Source organism: Lissotriton vulgaris, chromosome 4_1 (genome assembly GCF_964263255.1).
Source record: "Lissotriton vulgaris chromosome 4_1, aLisVul1.2, whole genome shotgun sequence".
NCBI classification, from domain to species: Eukaryota; Metazoa; Chordata; class Amphibia; order Caudata; family Salamandridae; genus Lissotriton; species Lissotriton vulgaris.
The window spans coordinates 2008053132-2008071594 of NC_141691.1; the positions used below are offsets into that span (position 1 = coordinate 2008053132).

The following is an 18463-nucleotide window of genomic DNA, read 5'->3' on the forward strand; positions in this document are numbered from 1 at the left end:
TTGGATTCTCAAGCATCCTGTGTCATCCATCTACACGCGTTTCGACAAATCAATGCCTTCATCAGGACAGCTACCTGTATAAAGTATAGTACAGTAACATGCTGCTTAGCGCTGTGGTAACATGCTGCTGAGATGTCCATTGATATCACACAGTACTCTTATTTTCACTTGCTGTGTGTAACGATGCACACAATGGATATGTTTAAAGATATAACTTTTATTGCGCAATAATCTTGGTACTTCAAACATACACGAGCTCGCTCGTCGCAATGCTACTACTGCCTCCCTATCCTCAGATTGCTAACTTTCCTAAGGTTTTTACTTATATCACGAGGAAGGAGAATATAGCATGATGTCCTAAAAGTACAATATTAGACATGCTATAACACACAACTTACTCTATAGGTATTCCTATGATATACTTACCAAATAACTATATTACGACACATCCCCTCTTTTCACAAAAACTAAATTTTGTTGAAATTCCACAAAGAGTTTATATACAGTGGAATGTTAATAAAAATACTAAATAAAGCAATATTCCCCATAAACATAGAGAATATCACTCAGAAATGTCATTGTTCAATCCTGGAGATTTTACCAAGGTTCTGCTGAACCTTCCCGCCCCTGTAGCATCAGAAGTTGGTGCTTGTTCATTCTTCTGATCATCGGTTATACAGTCTTGCTCCACATTATGTTTATAATTTATGATCCAGTTTCTGCTCTTTCATGCCCTCTTTGGCCTGGTCACGAACAGTGCACAGGCACACTCATACACATTCTAAATGTCTTTACATGTAATATTCAGGGATAGTGACCTGTTTTCAATATTGTACCACAGCTGCAGCTCACTAATATTACTGCAAATTATCTCCTTGTTACCCATTTCTAATACGTGAGGGCCTGTTTTAATCTAAAGGAAACTTTTCATGGATGTTGCATGAAACATAAACACAAAGGGGGTGCTTATGATGGCGAAAAGACCACCATCGCAGGGCCGGTGGTGGCAACTGCTGGCCCTGCGATTATGGTCCTTCCACCATCAAACATATTTTTCCCACGGTGGCGGTGGGTATCGCGGCGGACGGAAATGGAAAGGCTGGCGGGGATTGGCTTTGGGGGCCTGTTCCTGGCCCCCTTGGGGGTGATGGGGTGCACTTGGGGGATACCCATGGTACCCCCCTGCAGTTCCCTGCACAAAGTGGCTGGCACCGCGTGGTGCCTGCCACTTGGTGCAGGGAAATGCTGTGCATGCCCTTTTACCATTGCGGATGGTGCAGCAGCCAGCAGCACTGTCCGCAATGGTAAAAGGGCAGGATGCGCCCCCAGTTATGGTCTGCCATCATAATGAGCCCCAAAATTTCTCTGCAAAATGTCCGTGCTGGACTCTCACACATCACCCACATTAAAAGTAAATTAAAGGAAAACAGTATTTAAAGCAATCTGTTTAAGAATTATTCAAGGCCATTAGGGCAAGACTCTGCAGAACAGAGCTGGCTCTATCAGAGGGTCCTGAAAGGCTGGGGCCCTGAGCCAGAGCCCACTTTGCCCGTGCCTTAAAAAGTCTTTGTGCTTTGGGCACTGATGGTGTATGACAAAGGTTTGCACTATCCTGTTTTACCTCTGCTCAGCTGCAGTATGGTTCACCATTATATCTGGCACTGGTGCTATTGACCAGAGATGTGTCCACCATCCTGTTTCGCTCTCTTGCATGTATATTTGTATGTGAAAGAATGAATGATTTATTGTTCTGCATAGTTGTTAAAAACCATAGCTTTGTATGGTATATTAGTGCATTATTTTCTCGAGTACTCCTGCCTTTTTCTTGTGGTCATCCTGCGGTTTTTGGTTCCGCCCCACCCTGGTCTCTCTTCCCACTCACTATCATTCCCCCCCCATTAACTCAATTTCAAGACTCAGACACAAGAAGGGAGCGTCTCGGTGACCCTCACGCACAGCGCACACTCCACCAACATAGGTCACACTACAGCAGGCTTCTCCAATGAGCAGCTTGTGAGCTACTGGTAGATCTCCAGGTACCTATAAGAAGCTCTCCTGTGTGCAGCCCAGTCTACAAAATTAGAAGATTTTCCTTAGTTGATTTATATATGTATGCAAAAATTAAAAAGCATGTAGTCGAGATGAAAATCTGTGTATTTTCAGAGCTCATAAGCATATGTTTAGAGAAAAACGGTTACATTTCCAAAATATATTGGTTGATAATTGAGTGAGGTGTTGAGGAGACTTATTCCTAATAATATTAACTTGGTGCTAGTGTCATTGTAGCACTGACTGTCATGTATTACGTATGTAAAGGCGTTCCACATTGACACACCATTTTTAGGTCGAGCCTGGGCAGCGCATGCCCTGCTCTGCGAAGCATGCTGTATTGAGGTAGGGACTTGAAGCTCTGCCCACCCTCCGCCCAGATTTTTCATTGGCTTGTGTCATTGCGCACTGTAAACAGTGGTTGTTCATTGGTCAAAAGGCTTAGTTGTCCCTCCTCAATACCATTTTGTCTCATTTTCTAACCTCCTATGGTGATACACTCTATTACATGTGTTGTGGGCTTTAATTACAGCGTTCAAGCACTATTTTCTCAAATAGCTTTGCCTGTCTGCTGTTACAGGCAGGACAGGCTCTCTCCTAACGCTTATAGCACGCTTTTGCAATGCAACAGGTCTTGCATTTGCAAGAGATTAAGCTATTGGCATTGTAAATGGCAATGCCATTTATTTATCTGTGTTAAAAACAATACGTAAAAAAAGGCATTGTTATTTGGAATGCCAATAGCTGAAACTCTCATAAATGCGAGACATATAGCATTGGAAATGCGTGTTACATTACTGCTGGCAACAATGCTTGATACACTAGAGTGATCTCAGCTGGTTATCTTTGCATACGGTGGCCACTAATGTAATCTTGGCTGATATGATTACTATAACATTGCTTATAATATTGGTAGCAGTCAGTTATTCAATAATTCAATTCAATTCAATAAATTTATATAGCGCGCTACATACCCAGAGGGTCTCAAGGCGCTTCGGGAAGGGTGGGGGATTACTTGTCGAATATCCAGGTTTTAAGTTGCTTTCTGAATACTAGGTGGTTCTGAGTGAGGCGAAGGTGAATGGGAAGTGAGTTCCAGGTTTTAGCCGCCAGGTAGGAGAAGGATCTTCCTCCCATGGTGGTTTTGTTGATACGAGGTACAGCAGCAAGGGCTTGGTTGGAAGAACGTCTACGATTCCAGCAGTAAACAAACAAAGAAGCAAGGCGCTACGATACCAGCTGTTGAGGGAGCGACTGTTCCTGAATGGGTACTCCCGGCCCAATATATATCCGACACTACAGTCCATATACACTGTGTACACGGCGAAGTAAAACCCTACCCTGTAGCTATAGTCACTTTATTCCCTGAGAACCAATCTCTGTGCACAGTGAGGGTGGGGGTGGTGGGGACTCTCCCTGAAGACCTCATCATAAGGGTGGACAATCCCAAATTCCTAGCCCTGTTTCAGAGGAACTTAAACAGTCAGTCAGGAAATCCAGTTCAGACTTATCCAGCCACGACTACAAAAGAGCCCTGGTTACTGGATCGTAGTTTTAGGTTCGCTCAAGCTAATGCTCCTTCAGAAGCGTGGCTCAATGGTTAGAGCGGCAGACCCTGATGCAGAGGTCTGGCTCGGGACCAGGGTTCAATTCCCGCCTCGACGGCTCTTGGACTCAATCTCTCCGGACCTGATAATTCTCGCCTCAGTGCCTAGTCTAATCATGGGTCCCACTCTGTGACTCTGGGCAATAGCTTGCTTAATCTCCACAACGGCCCCAGCAGCGCTTGGATGCCTGGCTTCACCTTGGGGGTGCCCAGGAGTGGACATCTCACAGAAAAAGGCCTGGAAGGGTTCCACAGCGGTATGAATACAGCGCTACGAGACCTCTGGTTAGAAGGCGTTATATAAATACAAACACATTTACATTACTTCTTAATGCATGGGAAAACACGCATGTGAACAAAGTTGTCCCCTCCGCTCCCTATCCACGCTTTATTATAATAAACGATCTCCTGTACAGCGAGGGTGCTCAGGGAGAAGCTTTTCAGTTGGTGGTACATGTCGCTTTTAGTGAACAAATACTTTTTTACTCACATGCCCATATCACTGCAGGGCACTCAAGAGCAGAAAAGACCACGCAAAACCTCTTACATCACTTCTATTGGCCAGGAATATATAAAGACACTCAGAAATACTGCCAATGTTGTGACGTATGCCAAAAAAGGAATCTACAGCGTCCATCAGCTGTCCCCCTTCAAACTTTGCCTCTCATTGGGAAACCCTTTGAGAGGATAGGAATGGACTTGATAGGTCCCCTCCCTAAAAGCTCTAAAGGAAACGCATACGCATTGGTAATTGTGGACTACGCCACGCGATTCCCTGAAGCCTTTCCCCTGAGGGCCCCCACGACCAAGAACATATCAGAAAAATTGATTGAACTGTTCTCCAGGGTTGGCTTCCCAAAGAAGATATTAACGGATCAAGGCACACCATTCGTCTCAAGATTAATGAAGGAAGTATGCAAGACTCTAGACCGCCATCATATTCGTACCTCGGTATACACCACAAAGCGTGCGAAGTCACTGACGTGAAGGAGGAGAGCAGTGGAGCCGCGGCGGAGTTGAGAATCAGTGTGTTCCTTCCGGAAGGCATTGATGAGCAGCATACGGCAGGAGAATCCAACGTTTCCACTCATGCCTGAGCCACGCCCACAGAGGTGCGTGCCTCTTCAGGTACGAGACCGTCTCTCGAGCAGAGTGGGGTGGCGGGGACGCCCGTAAAACACCGCTCGGAGAACGCAGTAGTTTGTAGACTTTCACCCGCGTTACTGCTCCCTTATTCCTCACTCCTTTCCCCCCTATTCCTCACTCCTTTTCCCCGTCTTCCGGCACCGCACACAATCACCGTCACGCATTTGAAAACAAGCATTTACAATGCAATGGTCTCGGCATTATTAAAGGTAGAGCTATTGGCATTGCTCATGACTTTTTTTTTTTAAATTATACATAAATGGCATTGTCATTTACACTGCCAATAGCTTAATCGTTAAATAAATGGCATTGTGATTTACAATGCCAATAGCTTAATCGCTCGCATATGCATGACCTATTGCATTTACACCCACACAGAGCCACACACACACACACACACACATACAGAGCCACCCACACAGAGTCATTCACATAGAGCCACCCACACACACAGAGCCACCTACACAGAGCCACCCTCACACAGACAGAGCCACCCACACATAGAGCCACCTACAAAACAAGACAAGGCATCACAAGGATAGGGGTTCAAGTTGTCCACGAAAAAAAAAAATCCTTGACTGAAGAAGCTACTTGCTTGCCTCAAGGATTATGCTTTAAAGTTTTATCCCTATGTAGGCACTGCTTGTGCTCTAGACGTATTCTACTTTACATTACTGAAACCAAATATAGTATTATAAGTAAACTCTTAACTTTTTATGTGTTGTTTATCTCCTAAAAACATGATAGCCTTTGACTTCTAATCCCAATGAGTTTTGTTGGTCATATTTTCTGTTATATTTTTTGAACTTTAACTTTTCTTTCATTATTACAGTTGGCTAGTTAGCGTATGATTGAGGGGGAGATGTGTTGTAACCTGCCTCTGCCCCATTAACTCTGATGTAACGTGTAGAGTCTTGGGGGCTTCAGATGGAACTGTGGGGTGCCCAGAAGAAACAGTGATGAATTGTTGGTGGCTTGTCCAGAGGAGGTTGTGCCATCTGTGGTGGATGCAATTTCACAGTGTGAGTGGACTCTCCTAACAATATTTCGGTTTAAAATTATGTGGTACCGAAAGTATCAATATTTCATTTTTCACCTGAGAACCTCTCTACCGCTGTGGAGCACACAAAATCAGAGCCATTTTCCAGTACACACTCGCAAAAGTAGCTACAATTGGTGACCACACAGTCCATCAGAGATGCGCTTAGCAGGCTATAGGCCATCTGAAATAAGTAATCGCCAGTAAGAACTGAGCACTCGCTCAACCCAATTGTCCTCTCACAAGCACTTTTCCTCCAGTAACTCATTTAGTCCAAACCGTCTTGCTAAGTTAATGGCCACCTCATTTATCAGATCTTGTCCTCTCACCACTTCACAGTCATTCTTTGTCCTCTTTCCACAAACCTGTATCTGATTTATGTCTCTTAGTTCACTCCATGCCCCCAAACTACTAATTGTCTGATTTAGCTGTTACGGTCCGTTTCTTCAATCTGCTCTTCCCTGCCCATACAATCATACTGTTAAGGCCCCTGAAATGATGCGATCACTAGTGTCTTCACCCTACCCGAGGTCACGCCACTCTAGTGTGCTTCTTGATGTCCTTACTTACGTCACCTCTGATTGTTGCCTTACTGCTGCCTTCCCTGACCCCTTTCCCTGATCCTGCTTTTAGCCGCACTAGTCTGTTCCTTGTCCTTGCAAACTCTTCTTCTGTGTCATAGTAACGTTGCCTGGTCTCTTCCCCTGCTCAGTTAGTTGCCATCCTAACTTGCTTCGCTAACCTGCTTCTTGCCACCCGAACTGTTATCCTAACCTGCTTAGTGGCACCCGCGCCTGAGTTAGTGTTTGCACTCTTATCTTTCCCCTAATCCCTTCATCCTTGTTTATCACGAAGGTACCAGAGGCATAAAATATAAAATGTTAACATGTTTTACTCGTTTCGAACGAGTGCCTCTACATCCCTCTGATTAGATCCACTTTTTTTGAGCTGGTAAAAATGTGTGTATAATGAGACCAGCGTAACATACTGCCTGCTATTGTACAGCATGCTTGCCAGCTCATTCCTATATGGGGCTTGTCGAAATGTTTTCATTTATATTTATCATCCATAAATTCGAATGAGATGACGATTTCTTCAAACCAATATTGCTCTCCAGTGAAGTATTCTTCCTCCACTCGCCCTCTTATACTTCTTAGAGCTACCATTCTGACAGGTATGCTGGAACCCTCCGAATGACAACTCTTATGTGGGCGATGAGCCTGTTTAATGAAGACAACGTACACTTTCGAATGCAGCATTAGGGTGTGGGTATTTGCAGGGTCCGCTTGTACATGTTATTAAGAAGGCTGTGCCCTCGCACCCTGCAGCTCTAGCTCTGCTCCCCCTGCCCCTCATCTCACCTGTTCTCTAGCCGGCTCCTCGGCTCCCACTTCGGTAGGGCTCAGGCCGCTGCCACGGAGACAGCTTGTTTACTGACGTCACTTCCAAAGGCACAAGAACTCACTGACGTCCACGGAAGCAAAAAAAAGCCTTATCGGAAGTCAGGCAAGGTTGCCTGTGACGGGGGCGGGGCCGCGTCCGGACCGGGAGAGGAGGCAGGCGGAGTGAAAGCGTCTCACGGCCTGGGGCTCCTGTGAGCGGTGGAGAGCCCCGTGGCCGCCAGCAGAAGCAAGTGTTGCGGGGCTACTTTGACCAAGAGGGAGCCCCGGGAATGGAGCTGGCGTGCTGAGAGCAGAGTCCCCCGAGATCGGCCCGGTAAATTGAAAAGGGCTGGGGGGAGGGGGCTCGGTGCACTTGTGTGTGTGCTCGTGTGTGTAGGTATGTGTGCGACGGCGGGGGGGGCTCGGTGCACTTGTGTGTGTGTGCGCGCGTGTGTGTATGTTTGCGGGGGTGTGTGTCTGTATGTATGTGCCTGCGTGCATTGGCGCTCGTGTGTCTGTGTGAATGCGTAGACAGCAGCTGGCCACAGCGCGCTCGTACTTGTGCGCGTGACAGTTTGAAATCGCCTCCAAGGCGATGTGCGCGGCCAGGATTGTCTCCTGGAAAGCAGACACGGCAACAATAGGTTCTCGGCGAGAACGCGCTTCCGCGCGCTTAGCCAAGACCTAAAAAGTGCACAGAGTACACGAGTGATTTAGGTGTCTCCTCACTCCCAGCCCTATTACTAGTGGAAGTCAGATAAACAGCCTCACTGACCCGTTCTTCTCTACTCACTCTTTTGGGCTGCCGCTACTTCCCGGTACTGACGAGGAAGTTCGAGGCCGGAACCACCAGTTGCCTGGAAGACCTGGCACCCTGCCGCCATCACAGACCCTGCAAAGTTCGCAGCAGAAAGACTGACTAGTAGAAACAAACGTGTCTTAAAGAAAATAAAACCATACCTACCTAGGCCCAGTTTTCGCCCTGTTCATTCCACGCCGCCACAACAAGCTAACACTTTAACAGGTGGAGGCACCCTTCCTATTGGTCAACCCAGTCAGTGGACACTTACCATGATGACAACACATCTGTTTATAAAACATCTCAGGCGCGCATGCGCAAAGGTTGTTTTGAACCTTTTACAAGGTTTAGGAAAACCATTGCAAATTCGAAAAGGTTTCGAATTTTTCCAGCCTACAGCTTTAGCATGAATAACATGACTTTTGCGACAACTTATGTTTCACGTATCCTTAGCGAATACTAAGAAAATTGTTTTGCAAAAAGAGACAGAGAAAACAGTGTTCTTTTCCTGCGCAGAGGCACTAAACATAGAAAAACTCTGCAAAAGGTAAAATTTCAAATAAAATGTCTATTTATTTTTGAGCCAGGCTGCATTTGATGATCCCCCCACCCCCAAAAACAGAGGGGGCCTCATTTATGAGAAATGACGCATCGGTGCGTGAAAGCAGCGATGCATCACTTCTCAGTGCGCACTCCTTGCGACATTCCTGATGCATCATATTTAATGTATGACGCATCATGTCGCAAGGAGTTACAGATACGTCAGTATTTCTGACGTATCTGTAAGCGCAAAAGTGACGCATTGCTGGAGTGTGTCACAAAAGTGACGCAACTCCAGCAATGTGTCCTTTCACGTGGGGCAAGCCCCATGTGAAAGGACCTGCATCAGTCTTACGCCTGCTGTGAGGCAGGCTCAAGATTTTGACGCAACGGCATCCTAAAAGTGACGCAGTGAAATCTCATAAATTTCACTGCGTCACTTCCACGACCCTTCTTTGCGTCAATACGCCCCCTTGCATACATTATACCTGGCGCAGGTATAATGTGGCACAGGGGTTTACAAAGTGACGTATCTACCTAGATGTGTCACGTGGGATTATTGGGTGGCTCTGTTCTAAAACTGTTATAAAGCGCAGACGCTGTCTGCAAGGGCCCTTTACACAAGTGGTTTGTCTTCTATGTTGGAGTATATATGTCAGCTCGCACATTTTGTTGTACGTTTTTGATTGTCCTGCACGATAAAAATATTTTTGTGTATAACTGTTTATGTACAACTGTTCGTGTTTAATCATTTAAATGTCGGAACTTGAAACTATCACCTATACAGACGATTACATTAAGACAATTGCAGGTGGACCCTCTCTTTTAGGTCCCCAATCGAATACTGGTGGCCCTAGTTCCGTACAAAGTACACTACGTAATAATTTGGAAAGATTGCACAAAAAATTGATTCGTACTGAATTGCACGCAAAATTACTAAGAGATTGCCTTGCGAATAACATCATCCCTATAGGTCTACAGGTACGTAATATACCCTGTATTTTTGTAGAAGATGAGGATTATAAGACCGGATTTAGTTTTGTATCCAACAAGTGTTCCAGAAGTTGGATGGTGCTTAGTATAGAGACAGCTGTACGCCTTATTGATAAACTTAAGACTGAAATCGCTGATCTAGAAAAACAAATACGTGAAGATCCAGCGATTACAGATGCGAATGATTTCTTAAGTAAACTTGATCTTACCATAGCTGAGTTCCAATGGATTAATATCCTTAAGAAAACCGAAAAATTACAAAAAGATCTGAGAAATTACAGCCGTGAACGCACCTATCCGCATTTGAAAAAGGACTTTTTTCAACAGACAGGCAATCAAGGGAACCAGGGACCCAAGCACATCAGTTTCTCTGACTCGGGCTCTTCTAGCTCTGATGATAATTTGAATAGATCGACTTCCTCATATAGATCGAATAGAGGAACCAACTCCACACCTTTTTTAGGAAGAGGTCAATCGCCACACAGGAGACGATCCCGGAACCCGAGACGAGGCTGGTTCCGGAATCAGTACACTCCGGGATTCAGACAGACACGCAACAATTATTACGAGTGGTAACTACAGAACCTATTGAGACTATAGGTGCCATCACCACTAACCACTCTAATATGGAAGTTGTACCCATCTTTAATCTGTCTTCGTACCAATTAAGTGCCAGGGAAGTTGAAGTGTTGAGCCATGGTCTTTCATTTGTACCAACTAATCGAAATGATCTTTTCTCTATTTTGGTTGAGACACACAGATTTTTTAGAACTTTAAGGTTAAAACATTTCTTTCATAAAACAACTACTAATACGCCCATAAACATCATTGGCTTGAAATGTCCTTCAACATTCTTTCCAGCTAATAACTTGATCCCTAAAGAAATGATTACATTCGAAAATGTGGTTTTGACTGAAATTGAGCAACTCTTCCAAAATAGAAAGTTTGCTAGGTTCAATCTCTCCAAGGATGACATGTCTATCATTAAAACCTTGGCAGAGCGGGAAGACCTGGTGGTCAAGCCCGCCGATAAAGGCGGTGGAATCATCCTACAGGATAAAATTCTATATGATCAGGAGGCTCTGAGACAACTTACTAATTCTGACCATTATAAAAAGCTCCCTTGTGATCCAACGACAAGGATCAGAAAACTTATCTTGACCCTTACCACCAAAGGTCTTGACGGACTATGGCTCAGCAAAAAAGAATTTGAGTATCTTAATAAAGATGACTTTAGTATTCCAGCGTTTTATACGCTGCCAAAGATTCATAAGAACAGCCAGCAGCCACCGGGAAGACCTATAGTGGCTGGCTGCCAGTCGGTTCTGCAACCACTGGCAGAATACGTTGACTATTTTCTGAAGCCTTTTGTTTCTAAAACAAGGTCATTTACCCAAGACAGTAGAGACGTTATTGTCAAACTTGAAGGTGTCCATTATAGCCCAACACATAACATCTTGGCTACAATGGACATTGAAAGTCTCTACACTAATATACATCAAGCTGAAGCACTGCAAATGATTTACAACACGTTAGAGACCCGTACACGGCCCCATCAAGTCCCCACTTGGTTTATTACGGAGTGTGCAATGATTGCCTTAAAAGAAAATTATTTTCTCTTCAATAATAACTTCTTTGTTCAACTCAAGGGCGTTGCAATGGGGGCAGTTTTTGCCCCCACCATTGCGAATCTGTTTGTGGCAGAGTTTGAGGAACAAGTAGTTTTCAATAACAATCCTTTCCTTCCACACCTCTCCAACTATCTAAGGTACATCGATGATGTCTGTATAGTTTGGGAGGGTACACAAGCTAAATTGGAAGAGTTCCATCTATGGCTCAATTCAAAAGATGTGAACTTACAATTCACTTTGGAAAGTAACTCTGATGTAATCAACTTTCTAGATCTCAGCATTATGCATGTGGATGGGGCACTGGCCGTAAGTCTGTACACTAAGCCTACGGCACGAAACACTCTCTTAAAATATAGTAGCCACCACCCCCGCAGCCTACGAGATAACCTCCCTTTTGGTCAGTTTCTCCGTATTCGGAGGAACTGTACCAGAAGGGAGGATTATTTCAGAGAAGCCAAAGTATTACAAGAAAAACTTGTGACGCGTTCATACCCTTACCGGCTGGTAAAACATGCTATGAAGCGTGCCTGGTTTTATGATCGACAGGCCTTACTGCAGAAAAATCAGTCTAGAACTTCTAAGTCTAATACGGAGCAGACTACATGTGTCTTGACTTTCGGCACAGAATCCACAGAAATAACCAAAATCATCAGAAGCAATTGGCATCTGATTAAAAAAGTTGAACCACAACTGGCCATGCCAAGATTTGCGTTCAAAAGGGGAAGAAACCTACGTGATCACCTTGTTAAAGCCTATACTGAACCGAGGATCAGTACTCTCACAAGCATTTGGGGCCTTGCACCCATTGTCGGACATTTTCCCTGCGGTAGCTGCACAGCGTGCGCTACCACACAAGTAACAAAAACGTGTTGTATCAACGGAAGAAACATGATTTTTAAACATCATTCAAATTGTCTGACCAAAAATGTGGTCTACTGTATTCAATGCCCATGTGCCCTCAATTACATAGGTAAAACGACAAGAAATCAGAAAATGTATTACACAACACCAATCACGTATCAGATGCAAAGTTAACACCGCACCATTAGTAGAGCACTATAACAACATGTCTCATGCTCCCTCTGATATGAAATGGTATGTAATTGAGTCTGTAAGGGGCACAAGGAGAAGACCCAATGTTGAGAAATTGCTGGCACAAAGGGAGAATAAACTGATCTGGTTATTTGACACAGTAGAAAATGGGCTTAATACCCTCATTGGATGGCACACTTTGGCTACCCTTATCTGATTGCCTCTTAGTCTGATGAAATATCTTATTGGTTGGCTGTCACTCAACGATGGTATGTTACTGTGATACCCCGCTATGTATAACTGCCATTACTGTGGTTTTCATTCATTTTTTTGTTAACTGTACTATACCTTGCCCCCTTTTAGCACATGCACTTTAGATTTGACTAGCCTAAGATGGCTGCCATTATCGGTTCCGAATGATGCCATCATATTATTTTGTTGTACATACACTATATGCTGAATTATGTACTTGTCTTGTGGGCATTTAAGTTTTGTCCTTAGTTTTGTCCATATTTATGCTGGTTTCGCCAGTAGTACTTTGTACCTACTTGTGCGTCTAGATGAGGTTACACCACTGCTTTACTAGGTTAAGATGGCCGCCTGTTTCGGTATTGATGATGTCACCGCGCTACCACGCTTTATTCGCGCTGTATGCGGAAACTGCCTGCTGCCCTGAGTAATCACCGGGACTTAGCACGGACTCACTCGAGCCGGCGTTTGCTGCCGCCTAAGTAAGTTTTGCGCCCCCATTCGTTGTCGGTTGTGTTCTTAAGCTTCTTTTTGTGTTGGCTTGACTATCTTGACGCACGTAGTCAATTTGCTAATTTCGAAACAGTGTACCCTTTTAGATTCCCTGGCGACTTCCAGACTGTGAGTTGGTTGTTTATATATATTTTATTTCTATATCCTTATGTGCACGTTGGAAGGATAGTACGCCTTAATATTGAGTGGTCTTTCTGATTTGGTTTTTGGTTCAATTACAGAACGACCTGTTTGGCGCTTTAGTTATCGTGAGTAATGCTTGATTATCCCACGTTATTGCTGCACCTCTGGTAACTGGAGAATACTTTACCTCACCCTTAACCTTTAGTTGTTCGTATGTGAAGTACGCTAGTTTCACATCTAATTAGGACTTCAGTGTTACTATTACCCTTTGTCCACTACCTCTGGGCCGCATGTGCCTGTGGTTATAGAGTTGTTTGGCATTTTGCTCTCTCTTTAACTGCACTGGGATTTCGGTTGTGTGTTTAATATCACTTTATTGGCTTTTTGTGTTGAGCTGGATATTGGTCTCCTTGTACCTCAGGGTTTTTATTGATGTTATTATGTTTACATTAGAGACTTCTGTGCAACTTTTCTGTGCTGAAGATGGTCCTACCGATCGACATGACCAACATGGACCGAAACGTCGACGCCTAACACCTTTTATGCAATACACTGTATAATTCACTGTATAATTGAATTTGTGAATTTGTATGTGTAAATATCCATCCGTATGTGGTTCCTATATTGTATCCACATTATATGCTGAAGGTGTATGTGGACTACCCAATAATTTATTTTATACTTTTTGGTAGTCTTTTTGTTGCCCGTTCTTGATTATCTACTTTTCATGCATTGAAAATCAAAAATAAATATATTATATTTTTGATATAAACCCTTTGGTTGCTATACTGATTTGTGTGATCACTGATGTGACATATATAAATGTAAAGTTGATTGCGTTAATGATTCCTACATGAACATTTAGCTTATATTATTAACTTTGTAAATATGGCGCAACAAGGCGCATTTTTTACGCCACTGGTGCGTCACAAAAAATGACGCACCGGCGGCGTAAAAGTGACGCACAGCCTCATAAATGAGGCCCTGGGTACTCATTTTGAGAAATTTAAATGGACCTAGAAAAAGGCGCATAGGAGAAAAGGGGTGTGCCCCCTGAATATTGAATCAATAATATCGATGGGACCGAATATAGAGGACAAAATATGAAAAATAAAATATTACCAGGTAAGTCTAGATTTTCTATACCTAACTCCACATATATGCACCTATGCAGTACACACATCTTCAAGGTACGTAGACGTGGAGTCCTCAATATTAGTAAGCTACGATATTGTTGGTGTTGACATTCAGTAGTTCATTGCAAAGTGGTACCTTAATATGTTAACCGACGGCAGACGTTCTCTTCTCACCTGCCGGATTTCTTTCTCTTTGCTGAAGCCTTCGTAGAAGTTGGTCACCAGGAACACCCCATGAGCTCCGCCCATGACCTCCTCCACGCTCTTCTCGCTGTCCAGGTCTCCTTGCACTACTGTGGCTCCCAGGTCACGGAGTGCCTGTGTCACCGGTCGATTGATATCCCTAGTAACGGCTCTCACCGCAAAGTCCGGCTTCTGCAAGAGGGCGCGTGCAACAGACCCACCTTGAGCACCTAGGAATACAGACAGGGTGCAGTGAAAGTAACCGGGGAGTTAAAATATGTTTTCAATAGTAAAGGGACCCACTCTAACGCCCACAAACAATACCACAAAGAACAGAAAATTTAACATGTCGAATTATGGTCCTGTAGTAGAGAACACCTGAGGTGGATGCTGGCAGAACAACAAAAAGTGGTGGGAGAAAAGACCCTCAGCAGACTACCTTGTAATAGAGTGGACACAGGAAGAAAGTAAAAGAGGGTGATGATGGTGGGATAGTCTAGCAAATCATGTGTGCCCTCAAAAGGCACCATTTAATTAAGCACACCTACAAGCAAGCATCAAAAAGCCAATAGGTCTGGCCTTGGCTGTCAGCCTTTTCTCAAAGTTTATTTTGTTTGTGAATTCTTTTTGTATGAAGACATGCAGGCAGTCCGGTAGGAGTGATGACAGAGTTACTGGTCCCTCGTCTAAGTGAAACAAGAGCTTCTTTTTGCTTATTGCAGGGTGGGGACGGGAGGCACCAATGAGGGACGAGGGATGGGGTGGGGATAAACAACACAGACAGCAGGTGGGAGGGGGACAGAAGGGAAAACGACTACAGGCAAAAGGCAGCCAGAGGGGGCAAGCAACAACATGGACAGCGGATGGGTAGAGGGGGAGCAACAACATCAACAATAGACAACTGGTTGAGGTAAGCAATAAAATGGACTGCTTGTAGAGGAAGCAGCAATCTAGACAGCGGGAGGAGGCAAGCAAAAACAAGGACATAAGGGGGTGGATCAAGACAACTCGTCACCGCACCCACCCATGCCACCGGCCACACGCTAGACCCAGTCTTCTCCACAGGCTCCCACGTCACCTTTGACCACACCACCAAACTCCACTGGACCGACCACCGCTGCATCCATTTCACCTTCAAGAAACCAACCACACACCACCGCACCCAACAGCTCCCTCGCCGCTTCTGGAGCAAAGACACCAACGACCAGCTGATCACCACCCTCGCCTAGAACCCACCCACCGACCCCACCGACCCAGACACCGCAGCCCGCAACCTCAGACAGTGGATCGACGACTGCGCCAACACCCTCGCCCCGCTCAAGAAACCCTCCAACAGCCACACCAGCAAGAGAGCCACCTGGTTCACCGATAAGCTCCAGACCTCCAAACGTGCATGCCGGAAACTGGAGAAGACATGGCTCCACGAACGCACACCGGACAACCACGCAGCCCACAAGGACGCTACCCGCAGACATCACCATCTCCTCAGATTAGCCAAGAGATCCTCCTTCAAAAAACGCTTGGACAACAATGCACACAACAGCAAAGAGCTCTTCAGCATCGTAAAGGAACTCTCCAACCCCAGCGCCAACACCAACGACATCCCGTCCTCACAAGAACTGTGCGACTCACTAGCCATCTTCTTCCACCGCAAAATCGCTGACATCCACGACAGCTTCAACGCCACGACCGCCCGACTCAACTGACAACACCTCCCCTGTGAACTCCACCAGCGCCAACCGCCTGACCTCCTGGTCCAACGTCAACGACGACGAGACACGCAAGGTCATGAACTCCATCCATTCAGGATCTCCATCAGACCTGTGCCCACATCACGTATTCAACAAAGCAGATGCAACCATCTCACCCCAACTTCGAAACAGCAACATTACCGGAAAGCTGAAAGCACGCCGAAATCAACACCCTCGTCAAGAAACCCAAAGCGGTCCCCAAGGACCTCAAGAACTTCCGGCCCATCTCCCTGCTCCCGTTGTTGGCAAAGGTCATCGAGAAAATCATCAACATGCAATTGGCCTGCCACCTGGAAGACAACATCCTAGACCCGTCCCAGTCCGGATTCAGACGCAACCACAGCACCGAGATAGCCCTCATCGCGCCACAGACGACATCAGGCGTCAACTAGACAACGGCGAAACATCAGCCCTCATCCTCCTGAACCTGTCAGCCACCTTCGACATGGTATGCCATCGCACTCTAAGGGCACGCCTCCTGAAAGCCGGAATCCAAGAAAAGGCCCTTGACTGGACCACATCCTTCCTCTCAGGCAGAACCCAGAGAGTCCACCTTCCACCCTTCCGATCCGAAACCACTGACATCATCTGCGGCGTCCCACAGGGCTCATCCCTCAGCCTGACGCTGTTCAACGTCTACATAGCCCCCCTCGCACGAGTGGCCTGCCATCACGACCTCAACATCATCTCCTAAGCCGACGACACCCAGCTCATCCTCTCCATCACCAAGGACCCACACACCGCTAAATCCAACCTCCACGAGGGAATGAAGGCCATCGCCGACTGGATGAGGAACAGCCATCTGAAACTGAACTCGGACAAGATGGAGGTCCTCATCCTCGGACCCGCCCCCTCACCTGGGACGACTCCTGGTGGCCGACCGCAATGGGAACAGCACCAACTCCCACTGACCATGCACGCAACCTAGGATTCATCCTCGACTCCTCCCTCTCCATGTCTAAACAGGTCAACGCAGTCTCCTCCTCCTGCTACAACACCCTCCGCATGCTCCCCAGGATATACAAGTGGATCCCGACCGAAACAAGAACAGTGACACATGCCCTCGTCAGCAGCAGACTGGACTATGGCAATGCACTCTACGCAGGAATCCCAGCCAAACACCTACGACGACTACAATGCATCCAAAACGCCTCCGCCCGACTGATCGTCAACATCCCCCGCCACAGCCACATCACCCCCCACCTGAGAGACCTACACTGACTCCCCGTCGACAAGAGGATCACCTTCAAGCTCCTCACCCATGCACACAAAGCAATCCGGACCAGCCTACCTGAACAGCAGACTCAGCTTCCACACCCCCACCCGCCAGCTCCGCTCCACCAGCCTCGCCCTCGCCGCTGTGCCCCGCATCCAACGTACGACCTCCGGCAGCAGGTCCTTCTCCTACCTCGCCGCCAAGACCTGGAACACCCTCCCTACCCTCATACAGCAGACCCAAGACCTACTCGCCTTCAGAAGACTCCTCAAGACCTGGCTCTTCGAACAGTAGCAGCACTCCCCCCCCCCACACCCCTCCCCTCAGCGCCTTGAGACCCTCACAGGTAAGTAGCGCGCTTTACAAGTACTCTGATTGATTGATTGATTGATTGAGCAAGGAGCACAGAGGGTGAAGCACCACAGAGGATGAGTACACAAGAGAGGCTGCTGGAACAGATACTCACTTTAGTTCAGTGCTTAGAAAAACATAAAATGTAGTGCCCAATTAAAAGAGAAGTGGAAGGACACATGTGCTTGGGACATGCTTCGGTAGAGGAACAAACACAACAACTGGAAGTGAATGCTGTGTGTGCCAACTTATGAAAAGCAAGTAAACGAGAGTGACAATGAACCCAACCAATGATAAGCACTGGGCAGCCTCTGAGCCCCCTGTAAGTAAACCAAATGTCTTGCAAGTGACACTCATGCGCTGTCTCAGGCGAGACCTAATGACATCCATGTACATTGCCATTAATAACCAACTGCTAAATTATGAATGCGACTCTCACTCTTCAGCACAATCCACCTATGTTAACAGCCCTGATAAGCAGGCACCTAGGTGTAACAGAACTGTAATCATAGCCCCTTTGGGGAATCAGGCTTACAATAAGACATCCGGACCAGAAACTCATGGTCTGCTGCTTCTGTTTTAGATGAGTTAATAATGAGCTCATTGGTGAAAACAGAAACGTAAAGAATTAAAAGGAATGGTACAATATTTTAATGAATCTAGGTCTAAAATATACATTTTGGGTAAGCTTTACAATTTTGGTTCCCGCTAATTTGGAATGATA

At 45.9% G+C, this 18463-nt stretch overlaps 1 protein-coding gene across 1 annotated transcript in view; it reads right to left on the reverse strand.

Moving 5' to 3' along the window:
- Positions 1–18463, reverse strand: part of LOC147724860 (nmrA-like family domain-containing protein 1) — a 50262-nt gene that overhangs the window by 14701 nt on the left and 17098 nt on the right. The window contains exon 2 of the mRNA XM_086966355.1: positions 14413–14651. Within this exon, the coding sequence (XP_086822481.1) occupies positions 14413–14651 (239 nt within the window). The remainder of the gene's footprint in view (positions 1–14412; positions 14652–18463) is intronic.